Source organism: Lethenteron reissneri, chromosome 27, assembly GCF_015708825.2.
Source record: "Lethenteron reissneri isolate LAM-NWPU_2019-01 chromosome 27, ASM1570882v1, whole genome shotgun sequence".
Lineage (NCBI taxonomy): Eukaryota > Metazoa > Chordata > Hyperoartia > Petromyzontiformes > Petromyzontidae > Lethenteron > Lethenteron reissneri.
In genome coordinates this window covers 2,588,878-2,606,723 of record NC_083805.1, presented here as the reverse complement: position 1 = coordinate 2,606,723, position 17,846 = coordinate 2,588,878, and the positions used below count along the sequence as shown (strand labels likewise).

At 48.1% G+C, this 17,846-nt stretch overlaps 1 protein-coding gene across 3 annotated transcripts; it reads right to left on the bottom strand.

Annotated features, from left to right (window-relative positions):
- Positions 1 to 351: 351 nt before the first annotated feature.
- FBXO38 (F-box protein 38) lies at positions 352 to 16,219 on the bottom strand. Of its 3 annotated transcripts, XM_061561090.1 has the most exons (20): positions 16,051 to 16,219; positions 15,446 to 15,518; positions 13,740 to 13,856; positions 12,671 to 12,804; positions 11,886 to 12,049; positions 11,166 to 11,331; positions 10,346 to 10,483; positions 9,381 to 9,518; positions 9,154 to 9,247; positions 8,464 to 8,594; positions 7,845 to 8,015; positions 7,414 to 7,556; positions 6,616 to 7,054; positions 5,960 to 6,027; positions 5,735 to 5,837; positions 4,714 to 4,883; positions 4,145 to 4,290; positions 3,580 to 3,668; positions 3,210 to 3,308; positions 352 to 2,406 (listed from the first exon to the last, which is right to left on the bottom strand). In XM_061561090.1, exons 3-20 carry the CDS (start codon positions 13,853 to 13,855, stop codon positions 2,303 to 2,305), a joined length of 2,613 nt encoding a protein of 870 aa, XP_061417074.1. In that variant the 5' UTR covers position 13,856; positions 15,446 to 15,518; positions 16,051 to 16,219; the 3' UTR covers positions 352 to 2,302. The 3 variants fall into 3 exon arrangements, with proteins under 3 accessions (XP_061417074.1, XP_061417075.1, XP_061417076.1); XM_061561091.1 differs by lacking the exon at positions 15,446 to 15,518; XM_061561092.1 differs by lacking the exons at positions 15,446 to 15,518; positions 16,051 to 16,219 and adding an exon at positions 15,015 to 15,154.
- Positions 16,220 to 17,846: the final 1,627 nt, after the last annotated feature.

Sequence of the window (17,846 nt, the reverse complement as noted above, 5' to 3'; positions counted from 1 at the left end):
TCATGACTCGTCACCGATTGGGCGGCGAGATGCAAGCGGCAGTTGTGTTGTTGCGCGTGTTACATTGTCACGCAAAAACACACACACCCACATGGTCAATAAATCATTATCACAGTCCATTCATTCACACCTTCAGATGCAGCACTCTCAGGGCACAACTTTTCAACGCGGAGATGAGAATCATCGCAGCGTCAAACAACGTAGAGCCAAAACATCACCCCGTGCTCCGGAATACAAACCAAATTAGTAAACCGTGTCGAGCCGAAACACGCGTTCGATAAATCCGCGCTGAGCGAGGTTCTGTATTAGGTAGGTCCACACGCAACATATAGGGACACTCACAAATCCATACACAATGCGTACTTTATTTTTTTAAAGAAAATTATTGTGGTCATTGCATCAATATGCAATAAAAGCCAACTTTTGGAAATTTCATGGTTAAATGCTAGTTGTATTGCATAATGGAGAGGGGGGGGGGAGAAAAAAATGTAAGACGAGTATTTTTTTTAATACAAAAAAATATTTAAAGCCATATTTAAAATACTGGCTTCCCAGTAAACATGTAATGTTTGTTGCCAACATTGATTCGACGGCTCCAACCACAGGCCAAGGTTGGCCCAACATTGCATGTTCTGCTGGGTTTTACCACTGCAGTCTCAAATTTGGAGGAAAATATGTAAAACGTAGCCAATTTCATAAAATGTGTCACGTGGTGACCCAGGTCACTCTTGCAAATGAGACTCGTCCCGGCCTCTTCTGGTTACACAAAATAAACTTGAAACCTGTTTTTTACTTTTCTCAGTTTCATGAATCTTATAAGAATTTTGCCACAGCCTCGAATCCACACACCACATTCACACCCACCGTGCTACAGTGAAATAAAGTCCATCGCATGACACTCAAACCAAGACTAATACTTCTCAGTCAGAGTTTTCCCAAATCAATTAAGTACAAAACTAAAATTAATTGGGGTTTGTTTTTGTTATTGGTTAGCTGAGCTGATACCACCGAATCACATTTAAGAACCCAGCTTTATTCACGGACAGCTGAAAGTTGCATTTGAACTATGGACTACAGCAGTGCTAGCTCAGTGCTCTGAGCTTGGAACCATCACCTGCCATTTGTTATCACAGTGATGCGAGATTTGGCTGGGGTGCGCAATAAAACAGCACTGTTACTTTTTGTCCTTTAAAAATAGTTTGACAAAAAAAATTTGCATATAAATTACATTTTAAGAAATAATTACAAAAATGGGCTAGTTTTAGTAGAGCAGTCATTCAGGGAGGGAAAAAAAATAAACAAAAAATACCATCACTTTTTAACAAATAGAAGCCCGTCTCTGCTCCAAGCACCTGAAATTACCTCCCCAGTCATCCGTAGTGCGGAATCCTCGCCCATTAAAGTTCACGGTCAAAGCTTTTCTCTTCCCTGCTACGACCGTCCGACCGTCTTCTCGTCTTTTACGCGGTGTTTTCAAATGCAACTTTTCATGCGACATTTCTCGTAACCTTCCTTTTGCAGTGGTCCCTACGATGTCGAGACGCGGTTGTATTTAGACTCCCGTTGTATTTCTGCGTGCACACGCAAATGTGAGAATGTATGCCTGCCCTCTTCCCCCGCTTCGCATACTGGTCTCGTTTGACGTATGCACGTGTATGCGAACGTGTCGGTATGTACACACATTCGCACGCATATGTACATGCATATACATACGTAGTTGCACAAATACACATGCATACATAAACATATGTACGCATATGTACACGTATGCAGAATCTCACAAATACAAATCTGATGTACAACCACACTATCTACACAAGCACACCTGCACGTACCGATAGAGATGCGTGCAATTTTATACGATTCCAGGCAAAATTTAACGTGTTGATACGCCATTATTTGAGTGCATGGACATTTTCACGCGATTGTTGGTTCAACCCATGACAAACAAGACTATATAAATGCTATATTATAATATGTACAGTATGCATAATGTAAAACACAAGTATAGAAAAAAAATTCACACAAAAATGCATGAACAGCAAATGTCAGATTTTCTTGTTACATTTTTGGTTTAAATTAAAAAAAAAGAGGAAATGTATAGGGGGCTGTGTATATTTCCGAGCAATAAATTGGAAACCACAAAATTGAAAACGTTATGCAAGCCAAGGTACGTGTTTTTTTTATACATTTAAGTTACAAACATTGCATTTTTAAAATAAATATCTCATCATTTTGGTTGCGGGCGCTTTATCCGCATCAACCCAAGCGTCATTGATGAGCGCGCATCCCTCTGAGGACGTCAGTCATCTTCAGCCGGGACTCCGTGCTGCAGGACAGCCACCACCATGTGTTTGGGGAAGTGCATCCGGCCCAGAAGCTTGCCCAGCACTTTCTCACGCACGCCTGCCACAAGCACAAAAACAAAGATTCCCCCGTATAACCGTGCACCGTGCGTAGCCAACCGTGCTAATAGGAGGTGCCTGCTAAGGAAAGTGCTGTTCGTGCATGATTATTGTCCTCTGGTTTTTCCCACCACATTAAGAATCAACATGCGTTTAGAATACTTGACTGCTATACATTTCCATATGGTAAGCCACGTTGTTGAACTATCATTTGTGGCCAGGTCGCTTATAAACAAGAGCTGTATCAAAAAAAAATTAAAATTTGTATAGTTTCGGTTGATTTATTTATAAGGCTGGCACAGCGATGTGACCAGCACCATGCCCGAACCAATGCACGTTATAGTATCTAACAAACCCTCCTTTGTATTCTATAACGCCAATTATTGCACACCGCAACAGATATACACTTATGCTAAGTCGACTTGGGTGAGGTCCAGGCTAGAGTTCAAATACAATTTGCCACTGATGTTATCTGTGCCCGGGAATTTAACTCAGCTGGCAGGGATCGTAGCGCTGTACGCCAACCACTATGCCAACAGCAGCAACGGCCGCCAGTCGCCACGAAGTGAAGGTGACGCCATCACAGCTCTCACACCAGGCTAGGTACACTTTCCGGCCATGTGAAATGTATCAAGTTCGCTAGCAGGTCATGGAGCAAACCCAAGTGTTTAGGGTCGACCGATTGAGATAACCGGCACACCCATTCTCCCAACACGTGCACCAAAGTGCAAGGTAAATTCACGGAGGCTTGGTATGTCAACGTGTGAGCACACCCACATGTATGTGCATGCGTGCGTAAGTCACCTTCTGGGATGGCACAGCTAGGGTTGACATCTTCCAACTTCACAAATTGTAGCCAGGGAAAGTCGGTCGCTAGCCGGTAGTTTACGCCCTCCAATTTGCCTGCGGACCACGAGCAGAATGAGCGCAGATCACACTTGTGAAAATCACACGTCGCACGGGCAGTTCTTTACACGAGTCAGAACTGTCAGTGTCAGAACTAGCAATGGGAGAATAATTATCACGATAGTTGATCGGGAGGTCATCATCACCCAACTCACACACACACACGTTCATGTGTTCACGCAAAGGTCACACACGTGCACGATGGTCCGCACAACATCACCGGACGTGTGACGTTGCTGGCGCGGTGCAACGGCGGGCGCTCGGTCACCTTGGAAGATGCGTTTTCCACTCTTTGGACAATTCAGCAGAGGCTTCGTATTTGCAGGTTTCGACCAACCCTGCGACTGCAGCAGCTCCCTGAGTGTGAGCGAGCATTGACGGGGGGGAGATGGGAGGGGGCGTTGTGTGAACAGGTCACCTGAGCACAGTGTTTCAGTTTGTACGAAGAACATGGTGGATTCCTACATTTTTTTCCTTGAGCACGGTAAAAATAACACATTCTTTGTATTCCCTGAGAGCACAGCCAAGGGCATTCATCAGATGCCAAGAACAGACGCTGACAAAGAGTTTACAAAAAGCCCTTGTGTATTATGAACCGCTAAATCACCGTGTATCTAGCCAAAAACAAAGACTGCATTTGTAAAAAATAAAAAATCCTACACGCAGAAGACGGGGACTGACGGCTTTCATTGAATGCCAACCAGTGTCCACCCGGGCACCTGCATTTCTAACGAGCCTTAGCTTATCTTTCTGTGGTGCCGATGGCTTTACGCGCATGTCGCTGGGCGTTTGCGACAGGAAGTGAGCTCCCGTGTGCGTCCCCCCTCCCTTACCTGTGCGCCTTGGCCAGGGCCTCCATGCGCTCGCACACAAATGTATTTGTGCGTACGTCAGGAATGTCGCTGAACGTGTGCAGCACGACCAGGTAGGAGGCACGCTTGCACGCAAACGCCTCCTTCTCGATTTCGATCAGGGGCACCTGTTTTGGATGAGACACGCCCATCCATTTAGCATCTAGGCTGTGGCAGAGACGAGCACCGTTGGTGAGCACCTGTTAAATATGGCACGGCACATGAGTGGTGGCATGGTGTGGTCACGACTGCCTCGTTGCCTTTGCATCCTCGGTGTATGTATGTTGAACTTCTTTTGCACCCGTACATAGCTAACCATGTTAATCGGAGGTGCGGAATGCTTACACTATTTACCACATTGTATAGTTCATTAAAACCAAGTCTGCCTAGTAGGCCTAGGACAGCTTCAAATATACTAGAAGCCACCATGGCCGTGAAGCAAACACACGCACAGAGACAAGATCCCTCCGGTGTGGCCTACACAGACCGTCTGCGAGGTAAGGTGCTGTTCATGAGGCCGTTGGCATGGCACCCACGAGAGAGGCACTCACGTGAGTCAGGATGGTGAAGCACAGGTAGCGATCGGCGGTGGCAGGGAGCCGCAGCGCTGTGACCATCAGGTCAACGGGAGACATGTGGCGGCAGCGGGACACGACGAGGCGCGACGTGCTCTCGCTCGCGGCTCCCAGCGACACGCGGCACAGCACGGGGCACCGCGACGCTGCACGCGCATGCAAAGGGGCACGCGCACAAAGTGTACAGCGATTAATAGATTATCGTACATTTGTTACGCTCGCGACAAACGCATTGTGTTTAAATTTGCGTGCGGACGTTATGTCTATGGTAACGGAATGAACGAGACGGACGACGAGCAGGCATGCAACGATTTATACTCTAACTCCGTTCACCCACCTGCACCCAGTGACCCTGATTCGGGGTCACGATCCGTTGAAAGAATGTATACATTTTTCTCTTGTTTTAACCGTCTCGTTTGCAATGTCTCTAATTCAAAATGTTTGTATGCTTATGCAACTAAATGGCAATGTTTGCAGAAATGTTTAAAAAAAAATCATGCGCATGATTCAATGCATGTATGATGAGCGCACGAATCAAATTCACTGAATTAATTGACGCATCATTGCATGCCGACAAATGAGACAAGTACACACAAAACCAAAAACAGAATCGATTTTAAAATCCAAGCATGACCTTGAATCATGACACGTGAATGGTGGAGTCGGGGGGGGGGAAGGTGAATTAAACTAAACGTTTTGTTTTACCAGGTAAGGTGCACTGAGCTACAGAGCTCTTTTTCAGAAACGACGTGGAAATTTAGAGCAGCCAAATACTCTAAACGCATGTTTCTAAATGTGGAGCGAAAATCTGGAGGACCCGGAGAACTCCAAATATACAGGCATCAGGGTCGAGAAAAAACCCACGACCTCCTATATACCAGGCGAGGTAGTTAACATCTCGCCACTGCAGCGCCCCCAAAGAGAGAGAGAAAGAAGGGTTGCTTGGCATGAGGCGCCAAGGAATGTGTAGCGGCACGGAGCAGTAAAATTCCTGTACCTTGCACGAACTGCAAGCGAGGGCAGCTGACAAAGCTCAGGTCGGACAGCCCGCAGGCCAACAGTGTGACCCCGAGCAGGGAAGAGGATCGCAGCTTCAGCACCTGAACGCACTCGCAAAACGAGTTCAACAGCGAGTTGTTAAAAAGAGTCTCCACGTTTCCCCTATGCACACCCACAGAGACCGATTTCATGCAATGCACATGCACGCAAGCAAACACCTCACCTGTGAGCAGTCCGGCGTGACTGCGCTCCTACCAAGACCCCGCCCATCTCGCCCTCTCCCCGAGGCACCTACGCAGGGTGCAAAATGAAATTACCCGAAATAACTGCCAAAACAAACAAAAAAACAAAGATGATCCCCCCCCACCCACATACAGCCTTTAACAGACTGTTGGGGTAAGTGCTGTTAGCGAGCACCTATTGAACGCCGGCATGGCACACCTATGAGAGGGGTGTGGGGGTTGTGGCCAGTACCACGAGCAGCCACCTTTGTTTCCCAAATGCCGATGTTCACAGACCGCATCAATTGGTACTCAATTGAGGCTGAGTCAACCTAAAAGAAGAAGCCCAGAACCGGTTCGCATATTCGTCACTGATGTTGGTTGGCCACGAGTGGGAATTGAACATGGGTTACTGGATTTGTAGCGCAGTACGCCAACAAGTTGCACGGCACATGCACGAACACACACACGCGGATAAGGGTCTCCCCCCCTGCCATGTGAGTCATGGTGGGGGGTTATTTGACCATACTTCACCACCCTGGTCAGTGAAAGGCCTGTAACCTCCAACAACTGACCGTGCATGGAATTTGAAATCCTCTTGTTAAGAACCAGAAATATATTCCCAAAATCTCCGCCCACGCCGGGCCGTGCAGCTTACCCGCGAACAGACGGCCGGACTGCTGTGCCATCCTCCTGGTGACCATGTGCCTCCTGCCAGCAGGCGCCGGCGCGTTGTCAGCTTGCCCCGCCGCTACGGCCACCTCCATGTTCCAAGCGAAGAGGGCGTCATCGTTGTCGTTGGCGCCGCGCGCTGCGGCCACCCCTGCCGCCGGCGGTGCCACGTCATCGTCAGCGGCGTCCCCGCCACCGCCGCCAACGCCGCCACCGTCGTCGTCCCTGCCGTTACGAGGGGGAGGGGCGGCAGCGGCGGCAGCGGCCGCCACGTTCCTCACGTGCTCCGCTCCCGCGAAGTTGGGCAGCTGGTGCGGCGGCGGTGGCGGCGGTTGCTCAGCGGGCACGCGATTGTCGTGGTGGTTGTTGTTGTTGGCGAGCAGGTCGATGCCTGTGCCCGCGCTCAGGTTGACGCGAGCGCAGCCCTGGCGAGAGAGCGACAGATCACGGGGGCGCGAGTTCACACACAGCGGCCAGCGAGAATGCGTAGCACGCGAGCGGTGCACGAGGGCCACGAGCATGCCGCTGCACAGTGCGGCGTGCGAGACCTCTGTCTGGGTAAGTTTCCCTCTCGGTGGTATCCCAGTCGTGCTATCGACGTCACATCACTTCAGAACCTGGGTTAATCCACAAGGCAGCTGCCCATATTGGAAGCCAGGAGCTCAGCGGGGTCAGCTCGGTGCTCTGACCTCTGGACGCGCACACTCACACAAACGTGCAAGGTCACGCCCGGCTGACGGGAGGGTTTGGAGATGCAGTGTGTGGGGGTTATTCCTCTTCTCACCCTGGGTAGCTCTCTGAACATGTCCTGGAGGGTGAGGTACATGAGATTGCTCAGACGCTCCACGAGGCCGGCGAGTGAGGCCAATCGCACTGCGTGGCACTTGGTCAGCGTCAGCTCCGTCAAGTTGCGCCAAGGAGCCAAATCTGGGGATGGGGCGGGGGTGGGGGGGGCAGCGAATGGAGGGAGGATGGTTCCACGGTCACCGCGGTGAATAATTCTGCTGTCGAACGAAACGCCACAGCCATTCAGGATTATTCACATGTACGTACGTACATTCATATCGCGGGTGAAACTGTGTTTATAACCAGGTGTTACCCTACCGCGCCACTCTGCGCCCCTATAAGACGCGTCGACGAGCCTTGAGTACAGTGTCGTGCGGTTACCGCCTGAGTACGTCACGGTCGGGTAGGGGGGGGGACGCGCTCACTCACTTGTCACCCAGCTCTGCGGCAAATGGAGGTGGGGGCAGTTGTAGAGGCTCAGGTGCTTGAGGGTGGGAAACACCTCTCCGGCCATGTTCACTCCCAGGTCGGTGAGCGTGCACGGAGACTCGGACACGTCAGCCAATCCCAGTTCCACCAGCTCGTCGGGAGTATACCACGCTGTCAACACACAGTAGTACGACGACGGCTGATGCTACGCGATTATTTTAGTCATCGATGACTCTTACCGGTTATGGGTTCAATAATAGATGAAATAGGGTTAACAAGTCCGGGATGCAGAGCCAAGGTGTGTTCTTGAAAGATAACTGATATTTTGGTTTGCTGGGTGTGTCTTACTTTAAGATATCATAATTGCCTTCCGTAAATTTTCATTGGGGATCATTTACAAAATGCGATATTTCTGAGTTGTGATACCGAAACACAACAGCCTGGCCTTAGGAACGACTTTACGGTGCGCTTTCAAGTGTAACATACGGTCGGACTGCTTGCTTTAATTAATTCTGCAAATAAATCACGGCGGCTACTGTAACAACACACAATAGAAAGGGCAATGCCACTGAAGACTATGATGATAAAATATACAACGATGATGAAATCGAGGGCTCACTCTGCATATGAAAGTCATCTGTGTGGCCCAAGTGGAGCTCCTCCATCTGCGGGAAGGACATCGCGGCCATCTTCAGGGCGGTGAACACACAGTCCTTGCTCAAGTACGGCTGCATCCTGACCTCTTCCAGGCTGCAGAGACGGAGGGGCAAGGAGGTGAACAGGACAATTCCGCAGAGCGCAGCAGCGGCTCAGAGGTCAAAGCACTGCACTGGCAAAGCCGAGATCCTGGGTTCAAATCCAGGTGGCCGCCTGTGATTAAACCAAGTGCTCAACTGTCGAGACCAACATCAAATTATATTTCGTTCTACACTTAATGTGGATAAGTTCCAGCTCTGAAAATAAAAGAAATATGGGTTTGACTGGCCACCATGTGACAATTTACACTCTCAATGGCAGCTCAGGTGGGGAAATGCTGCCTCCTACTGTGGACCAGAGCTCACTTGGGAGAGTATCTCTGTGATATCCACCTACATAGGCCCTTCTAAAACGAAGAATTGCTGTGAGATTTTCCCCAAGGGATACTCCATCCCGTGATGCGACGCCGATAACCCAATCGGGATAAATATGCAGGGCGATTACGACATCCAAGTAAAACGCCCGACTGAACACAACGGTGACAGCATTCGAGGAAGAACACACACAAGGGCCCTTCGTACCGAGATCTCGTTTCGTTTCCATAGCTACAAACCTCTGTGCAGAGGCGATGGCCAGGTACCCCAGGTCAATCTCCAGGGCGTACTTGCAGGCTCCAAACACGATGCACTCCAATGCACGGAACGCGCCTGGCAAGAACACACACCACAGCGCGCTGCACGCCGGGCACAACACCGCACGGCGGCCGGCAAGCGAGCCACGACCCGCGAACACGTGACGCACTGACGGATGTGCGAATATGTCACGCAACGACAGACGCACCTGAACGAATGTTGTCCTCCACGTTGTGCTGGAAAATCCCGCCGGGAAACGGCACGCGGACCAGCTCCAAGTGAGTGAGGCGGCGAGCGGCGGCGAGAGCCGTTACCAGCGCGACGTAGCGCGGGGAGCTGGTGGGGCCTGCACCGTCAGGCGGACACACGAGCGCTGTATGTGTGCTTCAGACCCCAAACAAACACAAAGATCCCCCCGTATAGCCTGAACAGCCTGTTGGGGTAAGTGCTGTTAGCGAGCACCTATAAAGGCTGGCATGGCACAAGAGGGGGGGGGTGGCCAAAACCATGCCAAAACTACAAGACGTAAGAGTAAACGTGTAATATAATTTATCACAGATTCAACTGTGTAGTATAGGAGCTTTATAATTATATAAATTCGATTGTTACAAAAATATGTATTCAGAAGAGCCACACTGAGTCCTAGAACTCTTTTTCAGGAGGGTCCTGGATTGGGTTATTTTAAGATATGTTTAGGCAATCAATGATGAGTCTTTAAACATGTAGGAGGAAACCAGAGCATCTGGAGAAACCCCACACGTGCGAGGGGCAACACTCTATCCCCATACAGATGAAAACAGATGGCGATTAGTCCATTCACTGTTACTGCCTTGTCCTGGCGAGCCAGGGTATGGCACCTCAACGCCCATGGGAAGGGACTTTCACAGCATTTGTGGAATCCACCAACCCCCCTCTCTGCCTCCAAAGTGCTGAATCACAGGCCACATGCATAGCCACCACCGCCCGACTAATAAATGCATCGTGCTTAACCATCTTCACTTGAACTTTTGCTGCTTCTCATATTTAAGAAGAACGGCCGCGTTCCGGGCAATTTGGTCATAGGCTCGCAGAGATGTTACGTCGTCACAAACACGCGGGCTATCGTGTTAAGTCACACTGGGTTAGACAGAGGTGTCAGAGTGCTTCTGTGGACATGCGAATGCAGACGTGCACCTGCGCAGTTGCTCATCGTGAAGGAAGTGAGGTTGGGGCAGTGGAAGTTTATGAAGGGCTGCTGGTTAGTGAAGCGAACCCACTTGAGGTGCAGGGAGACCAGAGAGGGAATTGAAGGCAGCTCTGGTATGGACACTCCTACACGTACACACACACACATACGGTGATCGATTAGCATTTTGATGAATTACACAAGGGGTAGATTTAAAATATATGGTTCATAGGAAATGGATTTGTGAGTCGAATTAAAATGCAGTTAATAACGTTTAAATTTATCAGAAGTGCATGTGCCGTAACACTGAGATAGTTTTGCATGAAAACAGATATTCCATTGGTTTAGCATGTAGTCGGCTTTTTTTTGGTTTGATCGCGAAAATGTGTCGTTAAACCCGCCACCACCCGACACAGCTAATTAGTAAGGTTTGTCACGTGAACAAAACATGCCAATTAATTACGAGTACAGTACAGCCGTACAATTCTGGCTGTCGCCTGATTACTCGTTGTATTTACTGGTGAAACATTGTACTCGAATTGTAAATGTTGTGGGTTTACTCTCCAACACACCGGTGTGCTGTACTAGTAATGAATTGGCATGTTCTGTTTACGTCACATACCTTACTAATTAGCTGTGCCGGGTGGTGGCAGGTTTAACCACACATTTATATTTACGCGATCTAACCCAAAAACCTCTATTATTGAGATATATTTTATTAGCATAACATTTAGTATAACTAATAATTAACATGAACATGGAAGATGCAGGTTGAGGTGGTTTTCAGTTAGAGATTACGTTCAGTAAATCAAGGTGTAATTTTCATACCCACGAGATGCAGTGCTTGAACCCTGGCGCCACTTGGCACGCACAGCGTGTTTTCTCTTGGAATTGGAAAACCTCCATTCCGGTTCCGAAATTTTCCCAAAATCTCCACATGCGGCAGATACTTCCAGATTGCCTCGGCAACCTGGAGGTGCGAGGTCTCCACGCCCTGAGCACACGTGCATCACACCACAGCGATGATGTCACAATAGCAGCACACCAACAACAAAAAAGCACTGCACATCACAAAGAGCATAATTAATTTGACACCGTGCAAGGCAAACCATGCCTCTGGAGGCCACCCGACAGCTATACATAACACATCGTGACCCTACCACACTACACATTGCGGTGTTACGTTATGATACAATGTGGATTTATACAGCGCCTAAATATGACCGGATCTAAAGACACCATACAGAAATAGCGGTCATATTTTATTAATACGCTCAGTCACAGGCAGAGGATAAAGGCAGTCGACAGCATCGACTATTGATGGAAGGGAGTTTCAGACTTTTGGGGCGGAAGGGGAGAATGAGTGACCTCCCACTGAGCGAGGATCAACTGTGGTCTTCGACAATAAGCCTCATTCGCTGGAGCAGAGAGTGCGTGGAGGGAAGGTGAGTGAGATGAGAGGGGATATGGCAGGCAATTGGCCTCGTCCGCGGAGGATCTTGAAAGATTGCGTGCGAACTGGAGATAGAAACCATGCATCGCACTCACAGCAAGGCGAGGGCAGGCCTGCAGAGCCTGCGTTATCCCGGGTATGCTGAGAGTATCCCCCACACGCGTCCGACGTGGATTCACACTGTAGGGGTGCAGGCCGTAACACCACACCAATGCCGGCGTGTGAGACATAAGGGACAACAGAGGGCCATCTGTCAATCCTGAGAAAACACACACACACACACCAGATGAGAGAAGCAGGTCATCTAACTGCTGCTGATGGCATCTAGGAATTTTCCAAAACTCAACATCATGGCAATCACAAGCACTGCACCTAAGGGAGCAGTGCAAAAGAGCATTTGCTACCACTGCACCTTTATGATGGCCTTTGCATGTCAGATAAATGTTCTTATTATGAAAGTAAAATTGTTCATAAATAGTGAAAAAATATTTATGTATCTTGATTTGAAGCTTTCGTGACTGCAGGAATCCATACTCTTTGGTTCTTTCGGTAAAGTCACGTGATGTATATTTAATGTTAAATACTATAATATAAAAACAGGGTTAGGTAAACTCCAACTTATTATTCTTGACAGAAAAAACAATTTCTTTCTGACAGTTTTACATGGAAAAAAATCCACGCAACCATCGGAATAAAATGCAAACTCCAAATATACAGCAGGCGTCAGGGTCAGGATCGAACGCACGACCTCCTGTATTACAGGCGAGGTAGTTAACATCTCGCCACCATGGTGCCCTCAGTTGAGCTTATTAAGCACCTGGCTTGACCCATACACGACGCACACCGACCGGGAGTTGCCGAGCGAACGGGCACAAATCACCGGCAGGCATGTACGTCCACCACCGGCCCCCGCACAGGTCCAATGACGGCGTGACGCGCAGGAAGAGAGTGGCAGCATCCCTCAGCTTGCGGCACAGCGTCTGCATGGAGACCACCTCGCGCAGGGAGAGGTGCCTGCAATACAAGCACACCGCGTCAAACCGGCCTCCCCCACGCCCCCACTGCTCCGTCACACGCCTTCCAGCTCACCACATCACACGGCACATCATCACAGTGCTAACGGTGAAAATCCCAACTGATACAATGTGTGCAGTCTAAACGTAGGCTGCGAGTTTCGTGGTGAACAGCCGAGGGCAGTGTGGAAAAAAAATCCACTGTTATAATATACTCCTATGCTCCCGCATCGAAAACAGTAACAGCTTCTAAGCCACACGGTCAAAATACTTTCCTGCTTAAAACAGCATGCGGGAGAAATTCCAATCCTACAGCAGGAATTAGTGAATCCATAGGGCAACAACTGTTGACTTCCCACTTACATAAACAAAAATAATCAAATGTGAATATTTTTTATTTAAATTAAATTTGCGCTTATCTATATATCTAAATCAGCCCAAGCCTCCAGTAAACCACGTGCCTCACGCCACACCGAATGCCCCCCCCCCCCCTCTTCCTGACCCCTGTGAAAATAGATGCTGCTCTGTGCAGCTCATTACTGCGAACTCGTTCCTTTTCTCTCCCTTTCTTCCCTTCCCTCTGTCGTACAAAAATTGGCCTGGTCATTCCTTCTACCACCCCCTTCCTGCCCAGCCCTCCTCCTACTTTCTCCGCATCTTTAAGGGTGCCCTCTTTGTCCATCTTGTGGATATTCCACCCCGCATCCGTTTTCTTTACCTTATTTCATTCATTACTCCCCTTGCCATGGTGTGCCATGGATAAACAGTTTTATACACAGCAGGATACATTATTTAAGATGCAGTGACAGCGACTCCGATGACCACTGCTGATGATGCACTTTGCATTCTACAATGATGTTTATGGTAACCGCGGTGATTATCAATGACAGTGGTGCTGCTCGTGATGGTGGGAGTCACAGTAGGCGAGTTCCTCACGCAAATATCTTGCACAGGATCTCGTGTGAGAGAAGAGCCAGCAGGTCGAGGGGATCTGTCGTCTGCGTCGTGGCCGCTGCTGCGGCAAGGCCATGCCGCTTCTTACCAGTGACCATCCTGCGGCATACATTTGCAACGTTATACTCCAGACACGCACAAGAATCTACGACGCTAAACAGGCAATGCGTTAATTGTGTGTTGACCGACTCTCTGTGTCGTTTTACATAACATTTCGATACTTTGCTAGGTTATTTAATGTAGTGTGTTCTGTCTCCCTCTAAGCCTGCTTACCTTACTCCCCTCCCTTCGTACTCATTGACATGTAAATGTTTTCCCTACCCCCTCCCTCTCTCTGCCTCCGCCCCCCTCTGTCTATTTAAGGCCACCCCACAGAGACGATCACCTCTCTCTGTACCTGGGTTGCTCTCTCTATGTATCTTGGTGATATCTGTCTGCTTATATGTCTGTCTATAGTTTTCTGGTTATATTCTATGTCGCTATTTCATTATACCTGATGATGATTGCTTGTGTTGCAATCGAAACGTCGTATGCTATTATTTAATTTATTATTTTATTTTTATACGTGACTTTACCGAAAAAACCAAAGAATAATTCCTGCAGTCACGAAAGCTCCAAAATTAAGATTTAAAAATGAATTAAAACTAAACGAGGTGACCAGAGAGCACTGAGCTGGTACCGCTGATAACCTGGGTTCAAATCCGGGCAGACACACTGCGACTAAACCGGGTTTCTCAAGTGTAGCGAATTGATGACCTCGGTCCGGTCACCAAGAATTCCAGGCACAAAAACAAACAAACGAAGGGCGCTCGGAAGCAGTTCTGAGATTTCATCTTCCGGGGGACATTCTCTGAGAGACATGGGGTAATGTTACGCTGCTTTTTGTGAGAGTTACAAATGGGAATGTGTTCATCTCATGGCAAAATGGCATGCCGCGCTTGCAATGCGAATGGGAAAGAAAATAACATTTCGGTACAGGGACCCCGATTTCTGAGGTGGTGGGTGGGGGGGGGTGCCAATCTACACATTGCCCGCAACATTAATCACGATCTCATCACTTCCCAAAATAGGTGAATGAGTAATCACTGTACTGATACTCATCGTTGGTTTACAGGAATTCATGTTAATGCCTGCCGGGGAAGCGGCCACTATGCAGAAACAGGAAGACAATCAAGCTAAATGGTATAGCGGCGCAGCACACGACAACTTAACCGCGTTTCAACTGTAAAATAGTCACTTCACACAGTTTAAAAATACCTTCACACCGGATAAATCGGAGTGGTGAACCTGGCCACCTATGAGTTCGATTCCTGACCCACGACTGTTGCACCACAAGCCCGCACCAACAACCATAGTGAAGTATGGTCAAACAAGCCACAAGACGCGGCGGATTGACAAAAGGGCTTCACGTGTACTAGTAACTCCGGATTATCTGTTGCAATGTGCAGTATTCGTGGACACAACTGCCACGCCTGTGCTGTAGATGTACAACCCCTATAATAATCTGTTAATCCACTGCTGGATGAAGGCCTCCTCTAACGATCCCTCGGACGCAATAATCCACCCAGCACCTGGACACGAACCGAAGTCGTCGCTCCATATCCTCGCACGCGTTAGATTTTGTTTAAAAATGTGCATGGGGTATAGTGCGAGGCCTGGCAGAAGCCACGGGATCGGCTGGAGCCTACCCTCTTGCCTGGATTCTCAGCCGTGCTCCCTGCACTCGAGCTCGGCCACCCTCAAGGCCCGATCGTTCCGAGTCTACAGCAGCAAATACATAACAAATATACAGACGGTAGTAATTAGTACGGCGGCTACATACGATAGCTTCCGGGAATGATATGCTAATTCATATTTGAGTTATCTAATAATCTAGAAGCCCTTTGTCAAGCCACTTCTAGATATGAAGGCCTTTCCTCTCCGCCGGAGGCTTTTTGACCATACTTCACCACACCGGTCGGTGATAATTGTGAGTTCCAGGACCGGTTCGGCTTCTCTTTGCCAATGATACTCTCTGTGACCGGGATACCAAGTCAGTATCACAGCTTCTCCAATCGTCAATGTATGACAGAGCAGCTTGTGCATATGTACATACACAACCACGATGCAATACTGTCCCCTTTAGTACGGTATTAAAGCGGCTTCGTATAGCACTTGAGATTTAGAACAATGTTTTAAAAGTAACCAGCAACACAATTGAAGTGTAGACATTTCTTAGGGAAGCAATGTTTTATATCACAGCAGACCACCTTCAATACGAAAGGGTTATACACTGGCAGCTTGAATTACTTACGTCTCGCGCGCAGACTTGTGGCTGCTAAAACACTAATTTTATACACTCACAAGAACGTGCTGTTGTTGTAATCCATAATTGTGATTCGTTCTTTTACTTTAGATTAAAATGAAATTGATGTCTCACGCGGTCACCCTTCCACGCTCTCCACTACAACAGCTGATCGCAGAGAGCGACACCGAGTCATCGATTCCTACCGATTCGCAACAATCAAATCGATTCCTCTTACCCTCGATTTACTAGATACGCAGAGTAATGATGGGTTACTGCCGATTAATATAAGCTCCGCGCCATCGGTAAGTTTACTATTCTGTGAAACACGTGCAGCTATCGTGGCTTTTTTTAGCATGTACCGTGGTGGCAAAAATAGAATCGATTGTTAGGATCGAATCTTGTTCGGTATTCGCGCATCACATGGAATAGACGCGTGGAATCGTGGTTAACGGAATCGCTGATTCACGATTTTACGCCCAACTCTATGCAAATGATACGCATAAGTACTCGCTAATGATGTGTCGATGAACAATTTGGGTTGATGTGGGAATGTATTTAATAACAATAAAAATAAACGAGACAAAAACTACGCGTTTCTTGAATTGCGACTTGGAATCGCGTCGACGGGAATCGTAGTGTACGAATCGATACGTGCCTCGAAATAACAAGCAAGAAGAGCCATGCATACGCATGGGTCTGTTCACGATTTCCAGCCACGCGTTTCTGCTCCGTAGTATTTAGTTTTTTTTTACGAACGCGTACTATCCAGTGAACGTGCAAACGTTGGGCGACCGGTAGACCTCGCATGTTTATTGGGGTTTCTGCTGTGACATCCCAGTAAACATGCAACGTTGCTCTGCGCATCACCTTGGGATGGTAAGATCAGAAACATGATCTAGATTTGAAGTTTTCGTGACTGCAGGGATCCATACTCTTTGGTTCATTCGGTAAAGTCACGTAGATATAAAATAAATTACATTAAATCACATTTTTAAATCATATTTTATTTTATACCTACGTGACTTTACCGAAAGAACCAAAGATTATTAAAAACGTGGAAAATATCGCCGAGCTTTAGGCGAACATTTGTGAATATTTTGCCGGTTTTCTAGAGGGTTAACCACTCATAGACACACAACCTTAAAATAAAATAACATTTATATTGGATCAACCTTACAATAGTTGCCATAACCCCATGTTATAGACCGACACAATAAAAAAACTATCATCCTACGTTTTCAGCAGAGGGCAATTGCAGCCTAAATCAATTGTTGTACTGCAGCTATACCCCAGCGTCTATGCCCCACCGCCCTCACAAGCCCACACTGGGCCAGCGTGGTGAAGTATGGTCAACATAGCACAGCGTGGGGAGGCCCATATCCACCGGTGGATTGACAACAGGACTGACATAAACTTCAATTGAATTACGCACACACACACCCAAACGCGCATGTGCTTAACGGGTTAGCAAGCTGGAACTTACAATCCGAATATCTCCGCTTCGAGTCGATCTCCCGGTGGCGAATTTGAATCGCCACGGTGCAAGTTTCTCAGCCAATCAATTTGGTCGCGTGTGTTGGGAGATAAAGCGTTGGGCACTGCCAACTCCCCCTTTACACTCAAGACGCACATCGTCAGCGTGCAAGGAGTATCCAAAACACCCTCAATAATCGACACAACATTGTATATGGTCTCTCTATCTATCCTCCCTCTTAGTGTAAGCCCAGCTGCTGCGAGCAAGTGATGTGAGCAAAGCACTTGCACTCTTAGGTTTTTTCGGTAAAGTCACGCAGGGAAAAATA

Excerpts from the sequence above, each read along its gene's own strand:
- FBXO38 (XM_061561090.1), bottom strand. The coding sequence starts at position 13,855 with ATGGTCACTGGTAAGAAGCGGCATGGCCTTGCCGCAGCAGCGGCCACG. Across the intron at positions 10,484-11,165 it reads TCAAGCACTGCATCTCGTGG|GAGTGTCCATACCAGAGCTG; the intron begins GTATGAAAATTA and ends GTGTACGTGTAG. Across the intron at positions 2,407-3,209 it reads TAGCTGTGCCATCCCAGAAG|GCGTGCGTGAGAAAGTGCTG; the intron begins GTGACTTACGCA and ends TGCTTGTGGCAG.